General features: G+C 39.7%; 1 protein-coding gene across 3 annotated transcripts in view; it reads right to left on the reverse strand.

The window, feature by feature from the left end:
- SPG11 (SPG11 vesicle trafficking associated, spatacsin) overlaps positions 1 to 27,212 on the reverse strand; it is a 76,770-nt gene that overhangs the window by 42,632 nt on the left and 6,926 nt on the right. For all 3 annotated transcript variants that reach the window (XM_002691092.6, XM_059890978.1, XM_059890977.1), the window contains exons 5-19: positions 24,444 to 24,581; positions 23,803 to 24,251; positions 22,272 to 22,417; positions 15,639 to 15,771; positions 13,763 to 13,918; positions 13,185 to 13,360; positions 11,162 to 11,338; positions 10,225 to 10,296; positions 9,806 to 9,933; positions 9,317 to 9,492; positions 8,395 to 8,608; positions 6,312 to 6,515; positions 3,662 to 3,768; positions 2,700 to 2,845; positions 1,228 to 1,389 (exon numbers count right to left, since the gene is read on the reverse strand). In XM_002691092.6, coding sequence (XP_002691138.3) covers positions 1,228 to 1,389; positions 2,700 to 2,845; positions 3,662 to 3,768; positions 6,312 to 6,515; positions 8,395 to 8,608; positions 9,317 to 9,492; positions 9,806 to 9,933; positions 10,225 to 10,296; positions 11,162 to 11,338; positions 13,185 to 13,360; positions 13,763 to 13,918; positions 15,639 to 15,771; positions 22,272 to 22,417; positions 23,803 to 24,251; positions 24,444 to 24,581 — 2,584 coding nt within the window. The remainder of the gene's footprint in view (positions 1 to 1,227; positions 1,390 to 2,699; positions 2,846 to 3,661; positions 3,769 to 6,311; positions 6,516 to 8,394; positions 8,609 to 9,316; positions 9,493 to 9,805; positions 9,934 to 10,224; positions 10,297 to 11,161; positions 11,339 to 13,184; positions 13,361 to 13,762; positions 13,919 to 15,638; positions 15,772 to 22,271; positions 22,418 to 23,802; positions 24,252 to 24,443; positions 24,582 to 27,212) is intronic.

Raw genomic sequence — 27,212 nt, forward strand, 5'->3', positions numbered from 1 at the left:
ACCTCTGACACATATCAGCAACAAGTAGGTCACAGACTCATGTATGCCTGGGGACCACCACATTTTTAGTAGCACAGGTCTGTAAAATTTTCACATTAGAGTAAGAGGTTTTATATTTTTATAGGATTATAGGGTTTACGTTTAACTGAAGACACTATGAGAATATCTGTACTCAGGAAAAAAAGCAAAAGCCTTCTAAAGTGAGAAATGATCAAAAGAAAGTGTTCTTTTTTTAAAAAAAAAGTATTTAATTTTTAATTAAAGGATAACTGCTTTTCAAAATTTTGTTGTTTTCTGTCAAGAAAGTGTTCTTAATTGAGGATCCCTCAATAGGTTTCAGGGAACATAAGCAAAATTATATGCAATTTTTCTGGGTACAGGGTTTGTAGTTCTCTCACATTCTTCAAGAAGTCTTTGTCCTGAAAAAGGTGACTTAAATGAACAGCCCTATTCACTGAGAAGAAATAGAAGTTTATCAGTGGTAGCATGAAGCAGCTTTCAATGAGAGTAGCAGACCAGTACGCTGGCCAACTGCCTGTCTGCCCTCCCACCCAATTCCACCTTTCCTGTGCTCTGCCCTTAACCGGACAACTGCATTTCCCAAACTCACCTGAGCTTTGGCTACCAGACACATTTAGCCATGAGAGAGAAAAGGTGGGAAGAGAGGAGAAACTGAGATGCTTTCCCCTTCTGTGTTTTCTGGAGGATCTCCTACAAGGTTCCAGCCTACACTCTCTTCCAAGCCCCCAGTAGGCAGCCTGGTTCTGAGCGTGTCTCTCAGAGAGGCTCCATTGCTGGGTTCAGTAACACCCCTTTCTGGCAGCCTTAGGGGTGTTGATGACATCCATCTTTGTCAGTTTTGAGGTTGCCTCATCATTACACACTTGGCTTCTCTCTTCTGCTATCATTCAGTATAAGTAATTTCCTACATTAAATGGCCTACACGTGGAAGACTCCGGCTTCCCAGGTAGTACAGTAGTCAAGAACCTGCCTGCCAATGCAGGAGACACAGGTTTGATCCCTGGGTTGGGAAGATCCTCTGGAGAAGGGAATGGCAACCCACTCCAGTATTCTTGCCTGGAGAATCCCATGGACAAAGGAGCCTGGTGGGCTATAGTTCACGGCGGTCACAGTCGAAAATGACTGAGCGTGCACACGTTACCTTACTTGGAAGACCCAGAATGGTCTCTCTTTTCCACTCTGGCTGATAATGTCTCGGTACTATACCTGAATGAGGTGGTAGAGTGTAATGTCGGGAGGCAGGACACTAGGGGCGGTGTACTGTGGGAACAGAGCAGCTTTAAGCTTTGGGTAAGGAGTTAATGCCATCTTCAGTAGCTGGGGATCTACTTTCTTCAGAGAGTTCTCATTTTCTCCATTCTGAACAACCTAAATAAAAAGACAGATAATGTGATACAGAATAATGTTTTTCTCTTTTCCAAATTTAAGTCCTTTTTTCATAAGATGCAAGGAGTAACAGGCCAACAGCTCTAGCTCTGACTTAAGACAAACTAGCTGTTTGGCCCTGGGCTGGATACTTAGTATCAGGCAGGCTTCAGTTTCTTCAACTAAAAAATTAGAAGGTTCAGCTAGGCCAGTGGCTTTCAAACTGCATAAGGAAAATCTGTTTGAAAACAGGCTCTGTTACAATATTTAAAATTTTAAAACATTAAATATTTAATTGTATATTAAATAGTAAATATTTTAAAAGAAAAAAACCTACTAGACTAGATGACTCTTAGGTTCTTTCTCTCAGGTCTCAAGTTATTCTATGGCTAACTTCTAACAGTGATTAAAAACAGAGGAGTAAGTAACCATGAAGTTAAGATATACTGCAACATCTAAAACAGGTGGAATTAAATTAAGCTAGCATCCCAGGGACGGGGGAGCCTGGAGGGCTGCCGTCTCTGGGGTCGCAGAGTCGGACACGACTGAAGCGACTCAGCAGCAGCAGCAGCATCCTTAAGTTCCCTCTAACCAGCCATGCTACACTTTCAAAACTGCAGAGATGGGCAAATTTTCACTGGGTTCCTCAAAAAAGTTTCTAAGGGTAGCTAAAAATTATGATTTCCTTTTTAGCTCTCAAAGAGGTCAAATAATAGAGAATAATTCCCAAGCCACAGATTCAAAGTATACTTACTCCAAGGAGCAATTAGATCTTGATTCCATCCTAAAAACAAACCTGGGCTATCAGAGAGCAAATAAAGGGGGAAAAAAATCTCTACACAACATTCAGTTGCCCCTTGTATCCACAGGGGATTTGTTTCAAGACCCTTACAGATAACCAAAATGTGAGGACCTCAGGAAATGGCGAACCACTCCAGTGTTCCTGCCTGGAGAATCCCAGGGACGGGGGAGCCTGGTGGGCCGCCATCTATGGGGCCGCACAGAGTCGGACACGACTGAAGTGACTTAGCAGCAGCAGCAAGTCCTTCAAATAAAATGCTGTAGTACAGTCGCCCCCTCCATACCTGTGGATGCAAAACCCCTGGATGTGGAGGGCTGACTGTATTGATCTCCTTTCAACTTAAGAGGATATGACATAAAGCTTAAAAATTCACTGTTGTTTTATACTCTTTAATGAAATACTGGTACGTGGTTACATTTTAAATCAACTGAGATCTAGAAGATCCACAGTATTTCTGCTAAACTTATAATCAGTCCTATATTGCTATAACATGTAAAAGTGCTGTCCATACCTGGCTGACGCCCCCAGGGGCATACATTGTGGTAGCAAGGGCTAGGAGGGTATGTCCTTCCAATAGCATACTGCTGACACTGGCCTGGTTGCTGGGAATCAGTATCTGAGCATTTGCAAGGCTAGCCTGGAAGATCAGTCTGGGATCTGAAAAATAAGAAAGTACATTTTTCTCCTTGAGAGAGAAATACTAAACTAAGAATTATATGGGCTTCCCTGGTGGCTCAGATGATAGAGAATCCGCCTGCAATGTGTGAGACCTGGGTTCAATCCCTGAGTTAGGAAGATCCTTTGGAAAAGGAAATGGTAACCCACTCCAGTATTCTTGCCTGGAGAATTCCATAAACAGAGGAGCCTGGAGGGCTACAATCCATGGGGATGCAAAGAGTAGGACATGACTCAGTGACTCAAACACACATAAGAATTATATAATTCTAAGAAAGAAAATGAATTTTTAGCTCTACCCACAGTAAGGACTTTCCAAACGTAAAAGCAATAGGAAATCAGATTACAAAGGGAAAGAAAAATAGATGTCTACATAAAAATAAAAACTTCTATTCGGGGAATGGAAACAAGGAAAACTGAAAGGTAGTAATGAACAAGGGGAAAAATAAACAAAAACAACAACCTAACAATTAATGTCTTCAACAAAGAGCTCATACGAAAGCCCAAAATACTGATTCTAACAGATAAATGGACAGAATAACTATTTTACAAAGCAGAAAATATAAATGCTTGACACATAAAAATATATAATTCATTAGCAATAAAAATGCAAATTAAAACAGGAGTCAGATACCACATATCACCTATCTACTTCTTAAATAAAGCCTGAGTCTAGATTATGGTCAAATATTTGTCTACAGTTATATGACTTATTTAAAGAGTTTACAACTTAAATTCCATTTAAAAGACTGGTTATTTATCTAAAGCAATTTCTGTTTTAACATAGGACACCCATACCTGTTAAATTACTGGAAACTTGTCGACACTGAACTAAAAATTCAAACCAAGGGTGAGCTTCATGTAATTCTTTTTTTCCCAAAAAAGGACAATTTGGAGGACTAAGTCTGTATATAAAACAAACACACAAAATATCTGATTAACATAAAGGGTAAGACAGACAATTACAACCATGTTTGCTCAGGTAATATCTAGCATTAAAAAAAAAAAAAGAACTTTGCACTTAAAAAAGTAAACACTGAATACTCCCAGTCTTATAGTATGTTTTTCATATGCCTTACATATGATCTGGGAATAAAGAAAATTTTAGAGACAGAGATAATATCACTTAAAGTGTTTCCTACAATGACGAAATTTTACCAACTCTGTGTAAGATTATCAGAATACCTTTGTGCTTTAAGATCTTTCTCAAGCTTAAGAGATTTTTTGGAAATTTTTATATAACTACAAGAGAAGATGAGACTAAGCAGTTAAGGGTCATAACAGGGCCTCTGAAAATATGGCTTTTAAACCCTCACTTGCCAGTAGTTTTGGGGGAAATATTTCTGTGTTCAAGTAAGCCTTAATGATATGAACAAGAAATACATCCTTTGCTTGAATTCCTAGCCTATACTACATAAAATAAATAAAAATGTTCTCATTCGCAGATGAATGTGGGTTCTGGAATCAAATATAACTAAATCTAACTTTACCATTTACTAGCTGTGCACCTTAAACAAGGCACTGGGTCCCTCTCAAAGCCCGTTTCGTCATCTGTGAAATGGAGGTGTGAATAACCACCTCAGGGAGTTTCTGAAGATTAAACGAGATGATGCACATAAAGCATTAAGAACAGTACCAGATACACTGTCTAAGTGCTCACTCACGGTCACAAGTCGTAAGTTGCTCAGTCGTGTCCGACTCTGCGACCCCATGGGCTGTAACCTACTAGGCTCCTCCTTCCATGGGATTTTCCAGGCAAGAATACTGGAGTGGTTTGCCATTTCCTTCTCCAGGACATGTTCCCAACTCAGGGACTGAACCTGGGTCTCCTGCATTGTAGCCAGATGCTTTACCATCTGAGCTACCACTATTATTATTACTGACCCAACAGCAAATAACACTGGCCACAGATACAATTCCACCAGTTGATCTTAGGTAAGTATATATACTGATGTCTGACTATCTAAATATAAACTTTAGAGCATGTCTAAGATGTGGAGCACAATAAACTGTGGAAAATTCTGAAAGAGATGGGAATACCAGACCACCTGACCTGCCTGCCTCTTGAGAAATCTGTATGCAGGTCAGGAAGCAATAGTTAGAACTGGACATGGAACAGCAGACTGGCTCCAAATAGGAGGAGTATACCAAGGCTGTATATTGTCACCCTGCTTATTTAACTTATATGCAGAGTACATCATGAGAAACGCTGGGCTGGAGGAAGCACAAGCTGGAATCAAGATTGCCGGGAGAAATATCAATAACCTCAGATATGCAGATGACACCACCCTTATGGCAGAAAGTGAAGAGGAACTAAAAAGCCTCTTGATGAAAGTCAAAGAGGAGAGTGAAAAAGTTGGCTTAAAGCTCAACATTCAGAAAACGAAGATCATGGCATCCGGTCCCAACACTTCATGGGAAATAGATGTGGAAACAGTGGAAACAGTGTCAGACTTTATTTTTCGGGGCTCCAAAATGACTGCAGATGGTGACTGCAGCCATGAAATTAAAAGACGCTTACTCCTTGGAAGGAAAGTTATGACCAAGATAGCATATTGAAAAGCAGAGACATTACTTTGCCAACAAAGGTCCGTCTAGTCAAGGCTATGGTTTTTCCAGTAGTCATGTATGGATGTGAGAGTTGGACTGTGAAGAAGGCTGAGCACCGAAGAACTGACGCTTTTGAACTGTGGTGTTGCAGAAGACTCTTGAGAGTCCCTTGGACTGCAAGGAGATCCAGCCAGTCCATTCTGAAGGAGATCAACCCTGGGATTTCTTTGGAGGGAATGATGCTGAAGCTGAAACTCCAGTACTTTGGCCACCTCATGCGAAGAGTTGACTCCCTGGAAAAAGACTCTGATGCTGGGAGGGATTGGGGGCAGGAGGAGAAGGGGACGACAGAGGATGAGATGGCTGGATGGCATCACTGACTCAATGGACGTGAGTCTGAGTGAACTCTGGGAGTTGGTGATGGACAGGGAGGCCTGGCGTGCTGTGATTCATGGGGTCGCGAAGAGTCGGAGACGAATGAGAGACTGAACTGAACTGAACTGAAGATACCTTGCAGTGGCTATAAAGTCAAAGTTCTTAGCATTTGTTTGGTATGAAAGTCCAAGTTAACCTTTAGAATCTTCCCTCCTTTAAACTCTTAAAGCATTAAATATTAATAAATTAATAAATATTAATAAATTAGTAAATGTTAATAAATAATATATATCTAATTATTTAAAAGGTTAATATTGAATTACATAATTAACATCTAAAAAACACACGATAAGCATTTAGTTGAATGGAGTATAAACTAAAAGATGTTACCAAATGTTAGAGTGGGGGGAACTACTTCAAAAAGATCAGTATTGCTCACATGAATGCTTAGTATTTTCCTAAAAGTCATATTCAGACGTAATATGGAAAGAGGGAACATGAAGGCTTCGTTCTTAGTACTCACTTGTAATGGTCAAGATAGACATAAAGAAGATACTGTAGACTGTGTTCCAAACAATAGAGAATGAAGTGCGAGTGGAAACCCCATCCTTCTGTGGACCTATAGTTCTGAACAGCGAGGGCATCCTGCATGACACCCCCAACACGGTTTAGTCTGACAAGGAAGAGTTCAAAGTCTTCTAACTCAGATGTAAGAAAAATTCCATTCCTATTGGGAAGGTTTAAATAAAACATGGCAAGTTAAAAAGTTGCTACATTCAGAGCAGACCAGACCACCTCCATTGCTAAGTAATCTCAACTAGTTAAAAACTAGTATTTACAAATAAGACTGCCAATTCTTACCCCATAAATATGTTCTGAAACATGTCTTTTGCTAGTTTCCAATAAAGGTTTCTGCACCACTATAGTATTTTAAGGTAGTAATGACAGTCTCCAATTATCTTAAATATTTCAGAAACCTAAACTAAATTACTCCCGTTTGTTTTTGACTAGAACTGTACAACCCACTGTGGCTCTTGAAGCTAGATGCTTTATACACTGAGGAATTCACCAAAATATACAGACAAAATCATTAAGAGATTAAAAGCATAATAAAGAGTAACTTAAACAGACCAACTATTAAAGAACAGAAATTTGCATTTAAATATCTCTGTAAGTTTACTGTTAATACATCATGAAAGGCAAAGTTTTAGTCGCTCAGTCGTGTCTGACTCTTTGTGACCCCATGGACTGTAGCCTGCCAGGCTCCTCTGTCCATGGAATTCTCCAGGCAAGAATACTGGAATGGGTAGTCATTCCCTTCTCCAGGGGATCTTCCTGACCCAGGGAGCGAACCTGGATCTCTTGCATTCAGGCAGATTCTTTACCATCTGAGACACCAGAGAAGTCCATACGTACCATTAAAAGAGTACAAAAAGGAAGTATTATGTGCAGTTTAGAGAAACACCACATAGCCACCACCTACATTATAGGACGCTGTACCTGGAAGTCCTTGGAGTGCTCCTCCCCTTTCACACGAGCTTTTCTGCCGCAGAGGTAACCACTATCCGGATTATCATGATAACTGTTTCCCTACTTTCATTCACCAACATGGTTTTACTACCCACGTGTGTAGCCTGAAATATTAATAATATTTGGTTCTGGCTATTTCAAACGTGACATATATGAATGGAACATCCTGGACACGCTGTTGCCTTGTTTCTCCCACTTAACATTGTGTGATTTATCATGTTGATACTACAGCTGTAGCATGTTTTCATTATTAAGTTTCACTTGTATAGTTCTCACTGTTCCACTGTATGATTATCCCACATTTTATTTTTCTATTCTACCTTTGATAGTCATTGTCCCTAGATTTTTTGTAAAATAAATTTCCCTTTCTGTGACTATAAATAAGAAGGAGCATCTTCTCAAATGTTTACTGGTCATGCATGCTTCCTCTTTTGTGAACTATCTGTGTGCTGGCATCTTTCCCCTCCAGATCCAAGCTCTACTCTCCTGCTGTGTGTCCCCAGAGGCTCGCTCACCTGTGTGGGACGGTCTACAAGAGTCCTGTGCCCTCAGGCTTCTGCTTTGCTTTGTCTTGACCTACGAAGATCCCCGTTAGGAGACAAGAATCGAGAAAAAGGGAGGATGGGGATGCCTTGGCGCACTCTGTGCCGTGTGGCAGCAGGCTGGCTAACGCTGTCCACTGAGGGACACAAGTCCCACCAGGCAGCTCCCCTGGTTTCAGGGAGTGTCGTCTCCCTTTGCCCCACACCAAGCCTCTTAGAAAGCACCCCCTAATTCCATGGTCATGAAGACAGCCTTCTCTATCTTCTAAAAGCATTATGATTTTACATTTAAGTTTTAAAAACTACCTGGAGGGCTCCCTAGTGGTCTAGTGGTTACGAATCTCCATGCCAGTGCGGGCGATGTGAGTTCGATCCCTGGGTCAGGAAGATCCCTTGGAGAAGGAAATGGCAACCCACTCCAGTGTTCTTGCCTGGGAAATCCCACGGACAGAGGAGCCTGGTGGCCTACAGTCCATGGGGTCGCAAAGAATTGGCTACGACTTAGCAACTAAACATCAACAACAGTTACAATACCTGGCCAGCTTATCTAAAATTTCATTTCTCATGTAGTTGTTGCAACAAGTATTCTGATCAACAACATCAACAGTCAGAGGTGGCCATTTATTCTGCTCAAGTGAAGCATAACTACTCTGGGTCTGAAATTCTCCAATCCACAGGATAATGCTGGGCCAATCATGGCGTGCTGTGAGGTATCTCCAGAGGCCTTCAGGAGAATACGAGTTATATCCTAAGTAAGAACAAAATTCATTTTAAAATAGCAATGAATGATGATTACTGACATAAAACTCAACACTAATTGAGCAAACATGATGATCTGGGCAAATACTTAACATAAAAGAAGAATCACTCAGGCCCTCTGCTCCTTTCCTAGTTCCCTCTTTTGTGCTGTTCGTTTGCTAACGGATAGGTCAGCAGGAGGAAGAGCTAAATGTTGCCTCCTGTTACTACAGTGGTTAAATGAAGCTTGGGAATTACCTGTGTGTTTCATTTATCTTGTCAGCCTTCTTTTTCCCTTTTCTTTTCCTTAGTATAAACAAAAACTTCAGCTGTAATAATAAACGTGAATTTGACACCCTATGAACTACCTCTGTTTACCATTGTTAAGTTATTCCCCAGAGCCCCGGTATGATACAGATTCTCAGTTTACACAAAGAGAAACCAAAGACTATTTTGAAAAACAAAGAACGTCATGGAACCTAGGAAGAGAACTCTTAGCCTTGAAATTTCATATTCATGAACCAGATGATTTTTCTCTTTCACAATCACATTACAAAAACCTCAAGACAAGAAAAAGCTCTCAATATAAAGACTTGCATTCTAAAGCAACTGAGTATTTTTCCCCAAAATGAATTTGAAAATGAAGACACACCAAAATATTCAAATACCAATGCCTAATTTAATCTTCATTCATTCTTTTAGGCTCTTTCACACTTGCCTTCTGGATTTATCCAGGGGAGAAGGATGGATTCTTGTGTTGGCTGATTCCACCACTGAGCCCAATTTAACACAATCCTATGATCTTGCTTGTTAAGTTTATCTTTATGATCATATTTTAGGAATGAGTCCAAAACAGACTTGTGCTTGGAAAAATCTTGTTCCTTTATCCAATACCTAAAAGTGTGATAGGAAATTTTTAAATTTTGGAGGGAAAGGCATCATTCCTTTTTCTCTGCTCAAGAAGTTCTACTCTTTAGGGGAACACAGAATTCAATACTCTTAACTTTGTATTTATTATCTTAGAATATTCTGATATGTACATATTGATCTGACAGGGGATTCCTCAGGCCCTTCTGGATGATACAAGTTTAATTTTCATAGGGAATATGAGCTCAATTCCACATAAGAAGTCCAAGATAACAATTAAAAACTAAGCCTTGTCTATGGTGTTCTTCCTATGTAATAAAAACGGGGCTAATGAGACTACCTGGGTAAAGACTGGATCTGTATATTTTCTTGTAAATGTCCTGAATAAAACTTCTCAACTTGATGCACAAAGTCTACAGTCCTTTTCTCTTTTTCAGAAAAATAATTTTTTTCTTTAAAAATTTCAACCTTGAACAAAAAGCAATTAAAGAAAAAAATCACAAAGAATCAAGAACATTTGCAAAACAAATTCCATGAGATTAAATGCCACTTAAGAATTATATTTTGAATTTCTGAGGCAATGTATGTATTCACACAAATTTTCCGTTAACACAAACGCAAAATGTTCATTTAAATAAAGACAAGGAGTTGTCATACTTTTATTTTACTAGGTATTAGCTGAATGTTAAAGTAATTTGTTTTGAAGTTTCACCAACATTTACTAGAAAACATAAACTACTTGGTCTCACCTTTACCTACCAGAAAGTCCCGTACGCTTTTATCAGCTGTATAGAAGCATATCTTGAGCAACTGGTCTTTTACATTAAAGCCCTGAAATAAACAGAAAATCAAGAAAACTTACATTTTGTAATGGAGCTATTTGAACCTAAATATATGTTCAATACAGAAGTACTCTATTACAGAAATGTGCCCTGTTAGAATTCCACCACTTTCCTGCTCTTGTAAATGTTCATTTTCTACATTTATCAAAATATTTGCAGACTATCTCTAAATCCTTAAGGTGATTTGATTTGCCAGAATGCCAAAGGCAGCACACAGAACAATTTAAGGTAAGGCCCGGCTACCACAGGACCAGAACTACAGGTCTCTGCTATTACGATCCACTTGAAGACAACCGTCAACGCACGTAACAAACCTGACACAGTTTCACCCCTCTGAACTTCCAGAGAATTACCACAGGCAAGACCTCAACCATGCAGATGAGGACCATATCTGCATGGTCCAGGAACCCCATCTCCAGGACATTCCTTTCTCAAGTGAAGTAAAACCATGGAGCACTGAGCAAAGGTATACGCCACTTGAAAGCGCCAATGGCGACATAAGAGAGAACATAGAGAATGTCCCCCAACAAATAATGAGGTCCTCTGCACACTATGAAATGTGTGAAACCTTTTATGAGAAACACCGTTTCCCCTTCTAACCAAAGTACCAAATCTAATAGAGAACAAATGGTGGAAATTCTAACCAAGAATCTCTTCCAGAAAGGTCTTGGCACTAAAGGTTTCTCAGTACTGTTGTCATGATTTCCCAGGAAAAGCCACACACACTTCTCAGTCCTGTGACATGACTACGAATACAAAGCAGTTTTCCTAACAGCCAGACACTGTACTAAACACAGAAGAGAATTTCTTTCATTAGCAACTTTATGATCGGACAAACAAATTTTGCCACTTACCATATTCTTCAAAAGCTCAGAGGCTTCCTCCATGTTGTTCTTTTTCAAACTGTCAAAGACCAAATCTAGGCCTATTCTAATCAACTCCTCAAGTCTTTGAGCAGAATGACTGTTAATCCTGAAGAAAGTTTGTGCCTCTGGTATTTTGTTGTTTAAAATGGCATTGGCAATAACTTCCTAGGAAAAGGAAGAAAAACATCTGCCTTTTGAGTTCCTTTTTATTACCTTAATATGTTTATCAACAAGGGACTTATGTATTTACTGACTACCTCAATAAGAGAATTTTACTGAAAATCTACTACTAGATTTGGGGCTTGGAAGGGGATATGAAGTGACCAAAATACAGGCTCTGCTCTCCAGGAGCTTTTAGACTAGTGGAAGAAATGCAAATAAAGCACAGATTATAGTACTGCATGATAAGGGGGATGATACAGGTATTTCCAGGGTTCTAGAGAGGAGAGTTCAGAAGAGGAATATCTAAATAAGAGAAATGAATAAAAAAGAAAAGGGTTCCTAGTAGAGCTGACCGATGAAGTAAAAGTTTTAAAGACAAGTAAGTGTGATATATGTTTAATGAGAAAAGAACATGACTTCCAAAAACAGAGAATATTTAATATGCAGAGGCATAAGGGCAAGAAACAGTATCAAGCCTTCAGAGAACTCGAAAGTACTTAATGTAACTAGAGAAAAGGCTGAAGAGAGTAGCAAATGCAACATGAAAGAAAAGTAGAATCTCCATCATAATGGCATGGTGTGTGTGACATGGGTTTTATCCTGAAACTTATGCAGAGCCACTGAAGGATCTTAAAAGCTAGGATGATAAAATCATACAGATGTATTTGGAAGATACATATATTTTAGAAAGGACACACACACATTGGCACACACACACTGGCATGCATGTTTTTGGAGACAGAGTCCACAGCTTTCATCGAAGTGGACTGTAACCTCCCCCCAAATTAAAAATCAGTGATTATGAGTAAAAAGAGCAGAAGGCCATAGATGAAACCTTGGAACACATTGAAAATGGGAAAAACAAGAAATGAAACCAGTGAAGGAGACTGGAAGAGAGAACCCTAAGAGAGTGGAAGGAAAATTAAGTAATTTTTGGTTAGAGAATGATTGAGAGACAGCAAGCGCAGTCACACCAGGTGCTTCCCCGCCCTTGTACCCTGAGAGGCACAACCTCAACCGCAGTGCTTTCACACCCTATCAGTGTGGACCATCGGGGTTAGGCTACTCTGGCCTTGGTCTTTTCAATGCCAACATCCTCCAAGAGATTAGAAGAATTCTTCCACTCCCTAGTCAAAAAGAGGGCATCACAGTTTGGTTGTATAAACTTCTACTATAAAAAGAAAGCCAAGTTGATGAGTATAGAAAATCTAACTGGCAAAATATCTTAACTAGAATCTGAGATAGGAATTGAACTGAATATACTTCCAACTATATAATGTCATAACTTTCCTAAGATCGAATCACCAGCAGCAATGTGATTCATTCAAACGTCAGGCAGAACGGACAAGTCCAAAGTACCATGTCCTAGATATTGAAGGAGTGCTAGTTCACGATGGGTTTGGGGTTGGGTGTTTCTCACTGGATCCAAATGGGCAGATCTGGCATAAAGAAAGTGCCTATCTGTATTCTGAATTAAATAAATGAAACTTGTAAACATGTATTTGAAGTTGTACTCAGAGATCCAAAAATCTATAAAACCTAAAAGCCTTTCCAAAGACTCTGAATCACAAATATACAGATTCTAGGGATTTCCCTGGTGGTTCAGTGGTCAAGACTCTGAGCTTTTACTGTCGGGAGTGGGAAGGGGGCAGGATTGATCCTGGGGTGAGGAACTAAGATCCTGCATGCTACAAGTGTGGCCAAAAAAAAAGAAGGAAAATTAATACTATCACATGTTACAATATGGATGAACCAACAAGTATACAGATTTTAAATTCTATTTCTTCTATCATTTTCTCAGATTCTCTGAATCTGAAAAATAGAAGAAGTGATTATTACTCATATTTACCTCAACACTGAGTTTCTCCCATATATTGCTCTCCTTTACTTTGGGGACATTTTCATTTACATCATATTCATCTATAGCATCTGTTAGCTTCCAGGGAAACTTTATCATGAAGGTTCGAAGTTCATCAATGTAGCTGGTCAAAATGTCCACTCCTTTCTGTAGATGTTCATCTAGCTCTATGGAAAACACCAATGTGCCAATTTCATACATAAAGAGTATGAGTGTGTGTGTGTGTGTGTGTGAGAGCAGAGAGAGAGAAATAATTCACCATGAGCTATATAACCATAATGAAGTTTACAAAATGGCAAAATTCAAACAGTGTTTTCAGATCAAACAAAAAAATCTGATCTTTTTTCCTATTTACAAGTATCCCCATGTTTTAATATAACCCCCTTCAAAATGATTAGTTCTTCCTGCCAAATTTCCCAGGATTAGAACCCATTTCACTCACTCAATTACACACTGAACTTAGCAAATGGCACTCCGCTGGCTTACGCCCTTTCGTGCAATAGGATCACTTACATCTCTGTCCTGACGTAAGGGTAGGATAATTGTCCCTTTATTTCCTGCTTTCTTACCTTCAATGTGAATAAAAAGCTCCTTTATTTGTTTGTTAAGAAAAGACAGTGTAAGGTTAAGTAACTGTTCTGAAAAGTGTTTGCTTTGGGTCTCAGAATCATTTTCTCTAATTGCTGAGCAAAGTAAATCCAATGCTGGTGTCAGCTCTTCCACATCTGAGGAAAAACCAAAGAAAGGACTATGAAGACCACCAGGACACTCCCAATAAAATTAACCTATCCAAAAATACTATGCTCCAATACCTTAAAACATAAGACAAAGACCAATGTCTTACTCTCAAAAAGCTCACAAAACTTTCATGAAGTCTTATTTCCTGCAAACTTCAGGGACTCTATTTATCACTAGTCATTATTTACTGGTATTACTAGTAACTAGGATTTTGATGACCACCTACTCTATTTTAAATACTGTACTTGGTGTTTTATAAATGCTATCTCACTTATTCCATTTAATGACCAGAGAGGTAGGTATTACATCCCTCTTTCCACAGATGAAGACACTGAGGTTTCAAGAGGATAAGTAACTTGTCCAAGCTAATCTGAGCATGAGTGGCACAGAACAAATTTGAATGTAAATCTGCTGATTCCCAAACCATTCTCTTAAACATACAGGTGAAGGCAAGGATGGAGGCCCCTGAATCTTCTGTTTGCCAGCTGCAAATAAAATGTTGCCTGCTCATTCCAGCATCGGCCCCACCTCTAGAACTGCGTCTGTGTGAGAATGATGGGAAACATGGGTTTTACCAAAAGAGCAGGAAAAGCTAATCCTATGCTTATTTCCAGATCTATCCCCACCTTTTAGGGCAGAGCAGTGCAGGTGTGAGTGGAGGGAAGAGTAATCACTGACCACCAAACAGCAGAAGGGAGTAATGACCATACAGTTGCTACTGGAGTTCCCCTGAACACCACAAACCAGGCTTTTCTCTATAAATTTAAGCAGACTTTAAAAAAAAAAAAAAAAAAAAAAGTGCGGCATAAAAAAAAGTTAGCAGTTCAAGAGGGAGGAGGGCAAACTCTGCACTCAAAACAAGAGAACGTCAATTCACACTGCAAGTGAGAACCAATATTACCCTGACTGAAAGGGTAGGCTGCTCTTTTCTCCACTAAAAAAGAGTATAAACTGGTAGAAATTAATCCCAATAATTGTACATATGTGAAATTATACAAACACATAGCATTTATAGCACATTGCCAACAACAGCAAAAATTAGAATCAACCTAAATGTGCAACAGGAGTTTGGTTGGGGAAACTATGGCACAGCCCATATAATGAAATTCTGTGCCACCATAAATAGTACACCTATTGTTATCAAGGAAGATGTCTGTAATACATTATCAAGTGGAAAAAAAGCAAATTATAAAACTTTATGTACATGGGAAAATACATTTTTTACCCTATCCCTCCAAAGAGAGGACTTGCAACGACTATCTGGCTGAAGAATAAAAGCAGAGCTCCTGTTTATTAACAATGAAAGCCAAAGTCTTAAAAAGAGTTGGTAACGTAGCAAAAGCAAAGTCAGGATGAAAACTAAGCCAGCTGCACTGTCACTATATACCTCAGACAGCTGCAGGAGTGGGGAATTTCACAAATGAATTTTATTTTCTTTTGAATAAAATGCTCTTAAATTTCAAGGATCATCTCTTCCTTGCATACTAAAAATACAAAGCACAGTACAGCATATGAATAATTAATATTCAAAGTATAATGAGAGCATTTACAGATTCTTACAATGCTCTCAAGAGTCCAGAAAGGAGACAAAACATTATGACTGAGTCCTGGCTAGTAAATAAGTCATCAGAAAACATAACAATAATTTGAAAGTGATTAAAAAGGAAAAATGATAAATACAAATGTAGAAGCCTTCATTCCACTTACGTTTTAAATATAAATGGGATGCAAAGTGATCAAACTGATCAGGTACAGAAGATTTTGAGGATGGAGTCAAAAGATTTTCTTTGCTCTTTAAAAAGAAATCTACTGTGTCCAGCTGACGATTTTCTATTCCTGCCTGAAATGGGAGGAGATTGGGAAAAAATTACAATACGAAAAAAAAGTTGGGATACAAGTTTTTTAAAACTTTACAATTTAATGCACTAACAGAGATACAAGGCTATCTTTATCTTGTAGGAGTACCTGAGTTCTAGTGCAGATTCTGACGACGACTGTGTAATCTAGGGCAAGTCTCTGTAACTTTTTGGAGCAACAGTCTCTGCTTCAGCAGAAACAGGAGGTTAGAAAAGAAAACACTTCTAGCTCTGTGCGTGCTGAATGCTAAGCCGCTTCAGTCACGTCCAACTCTTTGCAACCCAATGGGCTATAGCCTACCAGGAGAATCCATGGGATTCTCCAGAAAAGAATATTGGAGTAAATCGCCCGCCGCTCCTCCAGGGTATCTTCCCACCCATTTTGTAATTCTAAAACCATTCAAAGCTAGGTACCTGGGGATCACCCTCACAGTTAAGTTACAATCTATTTGAGTTAAAATATTATAGCAGATTAATACAAAGTTAAACTGAAAAAGCAGGCTAAATACAGACTTCTGTTTCTAACTAGGAATCTGAGGAAACTGTTCTATAAAGAACACTTAAAAATCATAGATTTAAAATTATATATACAGTTGACCCTTGAACAACTAGGGGGTTAGGGACGCTGACCCTCCTACACAGTGGAAAACCCATGTATGACTCTACAGCCCTCCCCCTGAATAAGAGGTTTCACACCCATGTATTCAACCTGCCTTGGACTGCGTAGTACTGTGGTACTCACTACTGAAAAAAATCCCGGTACAGGTGGACCTGTGCAGCTCAAATCCATGCTGTTCAAGGGTCAATGATGGTGCGTGTGTGTGTGTGTGTGTGTGTGTGTGTGTGTGTGTGTGTGTGTGTTTATATCTTTAAATGCTCAGTTGAACTGAAAAGAAAGTGAGAAAAATCCTCAGAATTAAAAATAAATTTCTGATGGCCTGAAGCAGGGGTTGAAAAATAGGATGAACCAACCAAATTCAGTTCCTGCCTGTCTTTGTTTTATAGGAACACAGCCACATCCATCCACTTACACACTGTCAATGGCTACAATGGCACATCTGAGTAGTTATAACAGAAACCTGCCTGGGGTCTCTGGCCCTGGACAGAAGTTTGCCACGCTGAGGCTAAAGCACTGCACTGAAGAAATCACCTGGAGAGCCTGTTCAAACGTGGGCCGCTGAGTCCAGTCCCCAGAGATTCTGATTTCCTAAGTCTGGGGTGGAGCCTGAAAATCTGCATCTCTAATAAATCTCCAGAAGATGTGATGCTGCTGGTCTGGGGGCAACACTGAGAATCCAAGGGGTGAGTTCTGGGTACGAGGCCAGGCAGGCTGGGTGGGAAGTACTGGTCAAAGTTATGTGCGGAGGAAAAGAAAAGAAGAAAGAGACTTCCCTGAGGGAGACAAGAAACAGACCCTGACTTCACACTACACAGTGAAAGGAAGAACTAAACTGTGTGTGCTTAAGGAAGAATACGGCTGCCAACAGTTACCAAGTTTGCAACTTTCAAATAGTTCAGCAAAAGTAAGTAACATACAGTCAGAACAACCGTGGCAAACTGTTTTGTCAGTCACTCAGTGTCCCGACTGTGTGACCCCATGGACTGCAGCCTGGCAAGCCCCTCTGTCCACGGGACTCTCCAGGCAAGGACACTAGAGTGCACTGCCATTTCCTTCTCCAGTGGCAAAGGGTAACAGTTGGTAAACAGAAAAGGGATAAATGGATTTTCATTTTATAACTTTTACAATTGTTCTATACATTTGAAAAGTTTCAAAATAACATATGTAAAAATAATGACCAAATAGTAATTCTAGAAATAATAAATAAATAAAAATTGAAACTAGATACTCAGTGGATATATTGAATACCAGATTAGACCTACCTGAAAAGAGAAATAGTGAGCTGAATTACCCAAAGACTCAAAGAGATTAAGATAAACTGAGCCAAGTATGAAAATTCTAACTACTTCTGATGAAAGAACACTGTGACAACTGGAAAATGCACATTCAACTTTCACAAGGAACATTTATGAAAACTGAGTGTTTAGTAGGCTATACCTGAGTCTCAACAAAGTAACTCCTTTGTATGCTGTGGGAGATTAAGGCCAAAACAATGCTGTAATACCACCTAATCCTAATTAAACTTACTACATGGACACACAACGTCTAAGGGCAGAGGCTCTGCAGTCACACTGCTTGGGTTCAAACCCTGGCACTACGGAGTTACAATCCAAGTACATCTGAATTAGGATTCCTAACCTCTATGTTCCCTCAACTGTAAAATGGAAATAATAATAGTTTTTATCTATAGGTAAGAAAATGAGCTAGCACCTGATTATTAACATTAATATTTAGAAAAAATAACTATAGGAAATAACCCAAGAGTAAACATGATTACTTTGGGATAACAGATTTATAAGAGACTAATTTTTTTTTTCCCATTCTTAAATTCTCTATAATAAATATTTTGTAGTACATGAAGATAAGTCTTTCAATAAACGGTAGTGGTCACTGAAAATCTACATCCAAAAGAATGAGGTTGGGTCCTTTCCACTTACCATATATAAAAATTAATCAAAATACATCAAAGAATCAGATGAAAAAACTAAAACAATAAAACTCATAACTTTATAAAAGTAAATTTTCATGACCTCACAGAATAGGCATTGGTTACTTAAGATATGACACCAAAAGCACAAGTAACTGAAAAACAAAACTCCCTAAAACAGGTAAACTAACTTCATCAAAATTACATACTTATGTTTCAAAGGACACCATCAAAAACGCTGGAAGTAAAACCCATAGAATAGGATAAAATATCTGTAGGTCAGACATCTCATAAGGGTCTAGTATCTAGAATATGTAAAGAACCCTTAGAACACAACAATAAAGACAAATCACTCAATTACAAAATGAACAAAGGATTTAAGTAGACATTCCTCCAAAGAGACATATAATACAAACGGCCAAAAAGCACATGAAAACTGATCAACACACTAGTCATTAGGAAAACGCAAGTATAAACTACAATGAGATAACACGTCATGTTGCCTTCACAGTCACTAGGATGGTTATGATACAACAAAACTGGACAAAACAAGTGGATCTGGAGCTATCGGAACTCCTTTACCTTACTTTGGGAATGTTCAATAGTGCAGCCACGGGGAAAACAGTTTGGTGGTTCTTCAAAAAGTTAAGTAACTTGCTAACTCTACTACCAGGAGAAACGAAAAAATAACAGTGATAACAAAAACTAGTACACCACTTTTCATAGTAGAAGAATTCTTAATAGCAAAAAAGGAAAAACCACCTGAATGTCTATTGATGATGAGTAGATTAAAAATATGTGCTATATCCACATAATGCAAAGCTACTCAGAGTCCTGACATATGCTACAGGGATGGACTCTGAAGACAAGCGAAGTGAAAGAAGCCATCCCCAAAGGCCAACAGACAGAGCAGATCAGTGTGTGGAAATGAGGGTGTGTGCAGAGTCGGGAGTGACTGCTACTGGGGTGAAAAAAGTGAGACAGTGAAAACACTAGACAGAGCGGATGGTTGTACAAGTCTGAACATACTAAAAACCCCTCGTAAGTGAATGATACTCCTACCCATAGACAGGTGAATGTTATGGTATGTGAATTATATCTCAATAAACCTGCCACTAAAAGATGAGTCTGGTATGTAACTTTATTAACTTCTAGTTTTCAACCTTTCCATGTGGTATAGTAGAAAGTGCCCCGAGTTTGATTCTGGCTCCTGCCATATTAGTACAGCTATGGACCACGCAATGGTTTTGAGTTTTTCATCAGTAAAATGACATGAATACAAACTTACCAACTGTCACCTGTGGTTATTTTAGCACAATTTAGAGGATGCACAGAGAGTGTGAACTACATTGTTGCTGCTTAGTCCCTAAAGTCGTGTCTGACTCTTGCAACTCCATGGACTGTAGCCCACCAGGCTCCTCTATCCATAGGCTTTCCCAGACAATACTGGAGTGGGTGAACTAAAAAATGCTGTATAAATTCAGGTATGTCACTACAACAGCAGGATAAGAGTGGTGGGGAAGATAAAGCAGGAATGAGTGCTCACTCCTGCTTGAGCTTCCCATGGCTTGATTCCACTGCATTTATTCTCATTAGCTTATTGTTGCCTCCATCTTTTGTAACTTTTTCTTTCTTTAGTTCAGTTCAATTCAGTTGCTCAGTCATGTCCCACTCTTCGTGACCCCATGGACTGCAGCACGCCAGGTCTTCCTGTCTATCACCAACTCCTGGAGTTTCCCCAAATTCATGTCCATTGAGTTGGTGATGCCATCCAACCATCCCATCCTCTGTCGTCCCCTTCTCCTCACGCCTTCAATCTTTCCCAGCATCAGGGTCTTTTCAAATGAGTCAGTTCTTTGCATCAGGTGGCCAAAGTATCGGAGTTTCAGCTTCAGCTTCAGTCCTTCCAATGAATATTCAGGACTGATCTCCTTTAGGATGGACTGGTTGGATATCCTTGCAGTCCAAGGGACTCTCAAGAGTCTTCTCCAACACCACAGTTCAAAAGAATCAATTCTTCAGTGCTCAGCTGTCTTTACAGTCCAACTCTCACATCCATACATGACCACTGGAAAAACCATAGCCTTGACTAGACAGACCATTGTTGGCAAAGTAACGTCTCTGCTTTTTCATATACCATCTAGGTTGGTCATTCCTTTCCCTCCAAGGAGCAAGAGTCTTTTAATTTCATGGCTGCAGTCACCATCTGCAGTGATTTTGGAGCCCCCAAAAAATAAAGTCTGACACTGTTCCCTATGAAGTGATGGGACCAGATGCCATGATCTTTGTTTTCTTAATGTTGAGTTTTAAGCCACCTTTTTCACTCTCCTCTTTCATCAAGAGGCTCTTTAGTTCTTCTTCACTTTCTGCCATAAGGGTGGTGTCATCTGCGTATCTGAGGTTATTGATATTTCTCCCGGCAATCTAGATTCCAGCTTGTGCTTCTTCCAGCCCAGCGTTTCTCATGATGTACTCTGCATATAAATTAAATAAGCAGGATGACAATGTACAGCCTTGATGTACTCCGTTCTCTATCTGGAACCAGTCTACTGTTCCATGTCCAGTTCTAACTGTTGCTTCCTGACCTGCATACAAGTTTCTCAAGAGGCAGGTCAGGTGGTCTGGTATTCCCATCTCTTTCAGAATTTTCCACAGTTTATTGTGATCCACACAGTCAAAGGTTTTGGCATAGTCAATAAAGCAGAAATAGATGTTTTTCTGGAACTCTCTTGCTTTTTCCATGATCCAGTGGATGTTGGCAATTTGATCTCTGGTTCCTCTGCCTTTTCTAAAACCAGTTTGAACATCTGCAAGTTCACGGTTCATTACTGAAGCCTAGCTTGGAGAATTTTGAGCATTACTTTACTAGCGTGTGAGATGAGTGCAATTGTGCGGTAGTTGGAGCACTCTTTGGCATTGCCTTTCTTTGGGATTGGAATGAAAACTGACCTTTTCCAGTCCTGTGACCACTGCTGAGTTTTCCAAATTTGCTGGCATATTGAGTGCAGTGCTTTCACAGCATCATCTTTTAGGATTTGAAATAGCTCAACTGGAATTCCATCACTTCCACTAGCTTTATTTGTAGAGATGCTTCCTAAGGCCCACTTGACTTCACATTCCAGGATGTCTGGCTCTAGATGAGTGATCATACCATCTTGATTATCTAGGTAGTGAATATGTTTTTGTACAGTTCTTCTGTGTATTCTTGCCATCTCTTCTTAATATCTTCGGCTTCTGTCAGGTCCATACCATTTCTGTCCTTTATTGTGCCCATCTTTGCATGAAATGTTCCTTTGGTATCTCCCATTCTGCTGTTTTCCTTTTTCTTTGCACTGATCACTAAGGAAGGCTTTCTTATCTCTCTCCTTGCTATTCTTTGGAAATGTCTTTCCTTTTCTCCTTTGCTTTTCACTTCTCTTCTTTTCACAGGTATTTGTAAGGTGTCCTCAGACAGCCATTTTGCTTTTTTGCATTTCTTTTTCTTGGGGATGGTCTTGATCCCTGACTCCTATACAACACCATGAGCCTCTGTCCACAGTTCATCAGGCACTCTGTCTTCAGATCTATTCCCTTGAATCTATTTGTCACTTCCACTATATAATTGTAGGGGTTTGATTTAGGTCATACCTGAATGGTCTAATGGTTTTCCCTACTTTCTTCTATTTAAGTCTGAATTTGGCAATAAGGGGTTCATGATCTGAGCCACAGTCAGATTTCTTTCTTAAATAGTGTTCATTATGTTACTTCAAAGCCAAAAAGGGTAAATTGCTAAGCAGAATTAGGGTAATGAAACAGCCAAAACTAGGCAAATGGATGGGTAAAGGCAATGCATCTTTTGTTGCTAGGTTGCATATTATCTCCCAACTCTTTGGCCATATAAGAGTAAACAACAGAAAATAATCGAACATCATCATACTACAGACACTAAATTCTGTTACCTCTAGTGCATGTATGGGGATGGAACACCGCCCCCAACCATTGAGATGACAAAGGGAGTCCACAGTACTGGCACTTCCGTGGATCATCAGCCTATTTAAAAATTCCTCTTGAGTCAAACCAAACAAAATCAGAGAGAGTCCACTTTCTACAAGACAAAAAGTCAGCTTTAATAAATTATTAGGACTTAGGTTTTAGTGTTATGACAGGAATTAATTTCTAACTACTCAATACTTCAGTACTGTAATTACTAATGTTTATTGGGTACTGGTAACTAATGACCTCAATTAATACATTCATCATAATTTTTCAAAGAATAATTTCAATTTTCAAAACAGTAAACACGAGACAAATTCTCATAAGAACAATGAATCCTATGAAATAGCACTAAACCTACTTTGTACAATCTTGCACAATCAATACTGTCTTAACTCTACCCTGTATAATCTTGTATAATTGCATTTTGTATAATGTAAAAAATTGTATCTTGCACAATCAATACCTGGAACCTTTACCAAAATAAAGCAATTAATAGCACACTCTGATACACAGAAATACGTGATTACCAAAATTGAGATACTGAAGAAGAAACACACAGTTCAATCAGAACACTCAGTAGCTTTACAGGAAATTATGGGATAAATGCTGAATCAACATATATCTGACACACCAAACCCAAATACCTATGGGAGCCAAGCAGGTGGGGAGAGAAGTACAAGAAAACGTAACCTAAAAAAAAAAAAAAAAAATTGAAAACCAAAACCAAAACCAAACAACCTGAAAGGAACTGGCCCATCTAAGGCCACTGAAATTTGGCTTCAATCCATAAATTGGAGGAGGGATGAAGGCCAGTAGGCCAAATCTTTTAATTTTTCAGTAACAACTAAACTGCCAGATTGTGTGAAATCCTCTAATTTTACATGCTTATAATAAATAAAATGTCTTTTAAAAGCCTGGACTTTCCTGGTGGCTCAGATGGTAAAACATCGGCCTACAATGTGGAATATCCATGTTCGATTCCTGGGTTGGGAAGATCCTCTGGAGAAGGAAATGGCAACCCACTCCAGTACTCTTGCTTAAAAAATCATGTGGAGAGAGGAGCCTGGTAGGCTACAGTCCATGGAGTCACAAAGAGTCGGACATGACTGCACAACTAAACTTTCAAAAACTTTTTAGAAGTTTAGGTAGTGCAGGCCAAACAAAATAAATCTGAGTTCATACACAGTCCATGAGCTACAAGCTTGCAACCTCTGCCTACACAGACTGAAGTCCTGTGAAAGACTTGCTAGGTTAAAAACCAACCTTCCTTAAACTCTTTCTGACTTAGTATCCTAAGCATTTAGCTGAGCAGAATTAATCTTAACTAAAAATCAAACACATAGACAACAGTACTAAGAGTAACACCGAATTTTCTCCATCAAAGCCTAGGCTTAGAGGTGCGAGCAGGCACCACCACCACTCAGGCAGCAGAAGTAAAACTGGCATTAGGACAGCCCTCCGCGTGGATTTCAACCTGTTACAAGATGTCCTTACCTGTCAAGACGAGGCACAGCTGCTGGACTCCACCACTGTCTACAGGAATACATTTTTTGCCCAGTGAAAAACACTGCGTGCTCTGGGTTTCCAAGTCCCACAGGACAATGGTCCAGCCTGTGCTTTCCCCTGCCCAAGTAAACAGTGCAGTGAAGCCTGTCACAGACACACAAGTAAGCTCAAGGGGCTCCTCCTGTTCCCTGATGTGCATCCTTTTCCACACTCTTCCTGGATCACTGGTCCTGGCAGGGCCTTTCTGTGGAAAATTACATGGGCTACATGTCACATCCTGTGGAATGAAGGCCCAGTCTGACACACTGGTACTGCGGTTACCAGATTCAGGGGACTCCAGATGCGAAATATCCTGGAACCACGGAGCACAGCAGGAACCTCCCAGCTTGGAGCTCTTTATTGTTTCATTCAATGATGACAGCTGGGCTTTCCAAGACCTGGGAGATAGGACAGAACTCATGTCTGTGACAGTGGAAGGCAGTAAGTGAGGCACTAAACCAAGCAAAGATGCACTTAGGGAAGTAAAAGTATCTGCTCTGTAAAGACTTAAGTGAAAAGGTACAGTGTCAGCCTCACACACACACAAAAATGAAAATAATAAAGTAAATCTAAAAAGGAGGTTTCGGTACCTATCAATTCGGAAGGAAAACTTGGTCAGTTTCATGTTGTAGTCAGAATTAACAGGATCATCTTCATCTATCCCCTTGGGACCTTCAATAGGGCTGTCTTGTAGAGTTTTTTCACATAACAGATGTCCTGGATATTGCCTATGTTTTGAAAACAATAGTCATGGTAAAAAATGATGGTCAAACCCAAATCCATGTTATTGCCTCTCTTGTTAAAAATGGAAAGGAAAACAGGGTGGAGGTGTTACAGAGCAGAAAGAGTACAGACAGTAAGTTTCCCTGACCTAGACGCCTCACCTCCATTGCTTTAGACACACTAATAAAGCTATGTTGTGTATATGAAGCTAATAATGTAACATTATATGTCAATTACATGAATTAAAAAAATTTTTACCCTTAAGGGAAGTTAGTTTTATGAAGAGACAAGAGCATGTATTATCTACTGCACTGTAGATGTGAAACTAAAAACTTTTACCTGAACTAATGTATTTGAATTTTTCAACAACCTTATGAGGTAAATATACGCCAGTTTTGTAGCTATAGAAACTGAGGCTCAGAGAAACAGTGCAGCTGGATTTGAACCAGGTGAATGTGACATAACCCCAGGTGTTTAATCACCCACCACCACAAAGTGAGATTTAGGCTGAGACCAGGGAAATACTTAATAGCTAGGAAAGCAAAGTATGAATGCAGGTGTAGATGCAGAGTGTATGTAACATGAGGCTGGAGAGCTTTGCAAGAGACAAATGGGGTCAGGCTTTATGGGCTACTAAGGATTGTTAGCTTTCATCTTGGGGAAGGAGGAAAGAAGCTAGACAAGGGGTTTAAGCAGAGAAGCCATATGATAAGACACAGAGGAGTGGCTGTGTGAGACCGGGATGTATGTAACCCCCTGAGCACTTAGTTAAGTTATTAACCATTTCAACAATTTGAAGGTAACAGCGTGACTTGAATTTGTCAAGGACATGATGTTAGAGAAAGCAGGGTGACAAGTGAAGAAATATGGTCTGTGGAGAAAGCAGTTCCCCCGCCAACAAAAGATATGTACTCTGTCCCCACATGTTCATACCTGCCTACACTCTGAAAAGATATGCATTTAAACAACATCACTTTGGCTACTCCGTAGAGGGTGAATTTGAGCGGGGAAGAACAGAGACCAATTACGAGGCTGGTAAGCTAATTCAGATAAGTGATGACAGCAGCATGGATCAAAGTGATGACAAAGAAGTTAAGAAAAGTGGAAAAGATTCAGGAAGCCCTCAGGACCTAGAATGACTAGGACCTGGTGATTAGATGGACATGGATCTAATACTTAAGAGGCTGGAGATCTAGAAAAGACAGGAAACAGAAAATGGTCCCCAAGGAGGAGGAAGAATGGGATTCAGAGCACACGCAGAGGGATGGGCCTGCATGGGAACAGGAAACCCCTTTCCTGTAACAGGGCAGAATATGGAGAAGACGCGTGCAGGGAAGTGAGGAATTTCATGTGAGAAACAGAAGGAGCTCCCGTGAGACAGGGTCTACTTCCTTTATAAAGTAGGAGGTAAAGTCATCCAAGAACAGTTGAGGGTAAAGAGATGAATACAGGTTTGAGAAAAAAGGATGTTTAAAACATTGCTGCCAAAAAAAAGGACTCATGAAAAATATCACTGTAAAGTTTCCAGGCAACATAAGAGACCACATAAGGCATGAGTGTGAACTTTTAGTGGTATCAATTTTTATTTGTGGTGTTCTCACAAGTGCTCAGTTGTGTGGATGCAGGGAATAAGACAGAATTAAAAAATGTGTTAGACCAAGTGCTATCACACAGCAGGATCAAGAGTTTAGGGCGCATTCAAAAAAGTGAACACAATGACAGGTCACAGAATCTACACTATAAAGAGGGACGTGAAGACAGAGGGAGATGCAGTCGTCACTCGTGATGTCAGTGTGTGGAAATTCCAGTGAAGCCAGACGAGAGAAGTGGGGGTACCTCAGTAAGCAAGATGTAGTTCAGGAAGTTGTGGTCAGAGTGGGATGTGTGGAAAAGTGATTTAGGGGAGGAATAGTTTCATATACTGACAAAGGCCAGGGTATGACTACGAGAATGGACAGCTAAGGTAAACTGGAAGAAAAAGTTACTGACAGCAAATTGAACGAACAAATCATGTGGAGCTTACATGAGCTTACAAACTCTATAGGAAACACAAAAAATTAGGGAAGTAATGAAAGACTATACAATTAAGTGCTAAACTGTAGTTCAAAGCAAAAAGTGCCAAAGAAGTTCAAAGAGAAGAAAAAGTATAAAATGAGCAGAAATTTACAAGTGGAAGGGATTTTAGTAAGGAATGACTTCATAAAAGAGGTGGATCTCAGAGCGGGAACAGGACTTGATAAAATGAAAAGGGGTGGCTGATATTCCTTACGGTGGGAAAGAACTAGAGCTGGAGGCAGGAATGGAAAAAATACTTTTAGATTTCATAGTGTACTTACAAAATACAGGGTCAAGTTCCTCGAGAAGTTATATTAATTAAAGAGCACTCACGTAGATAATTAACAAATAGAGAGAGACTGTTCATTTAGATGGACAGGACAGATCCCCAAACTGACTATACGGAAGGGAGCAGGAGTTCTTCACTGGCTGATGTTACAGTGGCTGAGTTCAAAGGAATCTGTCCCAAGGAATGTGCCTGGTGCCCCCTTCAGGGTTCTCTTGGGGTGCTGCCAAAACATCCCGAGGAGCAGAACCCTGCACTCAAGGATCAGGGGAGGCAAGTGGGTTTTCCTTCCTCT

Source organism: Bos taurus, chromosome 10 (genome assembly GCF_002263795.3).
Source record: "Bos taurus isolate L1 Dominette 01449 registration number 42190680 breed Hereford chromosome 10, ARS-UCD2.0, whole genome shotgun sequence".
Taxonomy (NCBI): domain Eukaryota; kingdom Metazoa; phylum Chordata; class Mammalia; order Artiodactyla; family Bovidae; genus Bos; species Bos taurus.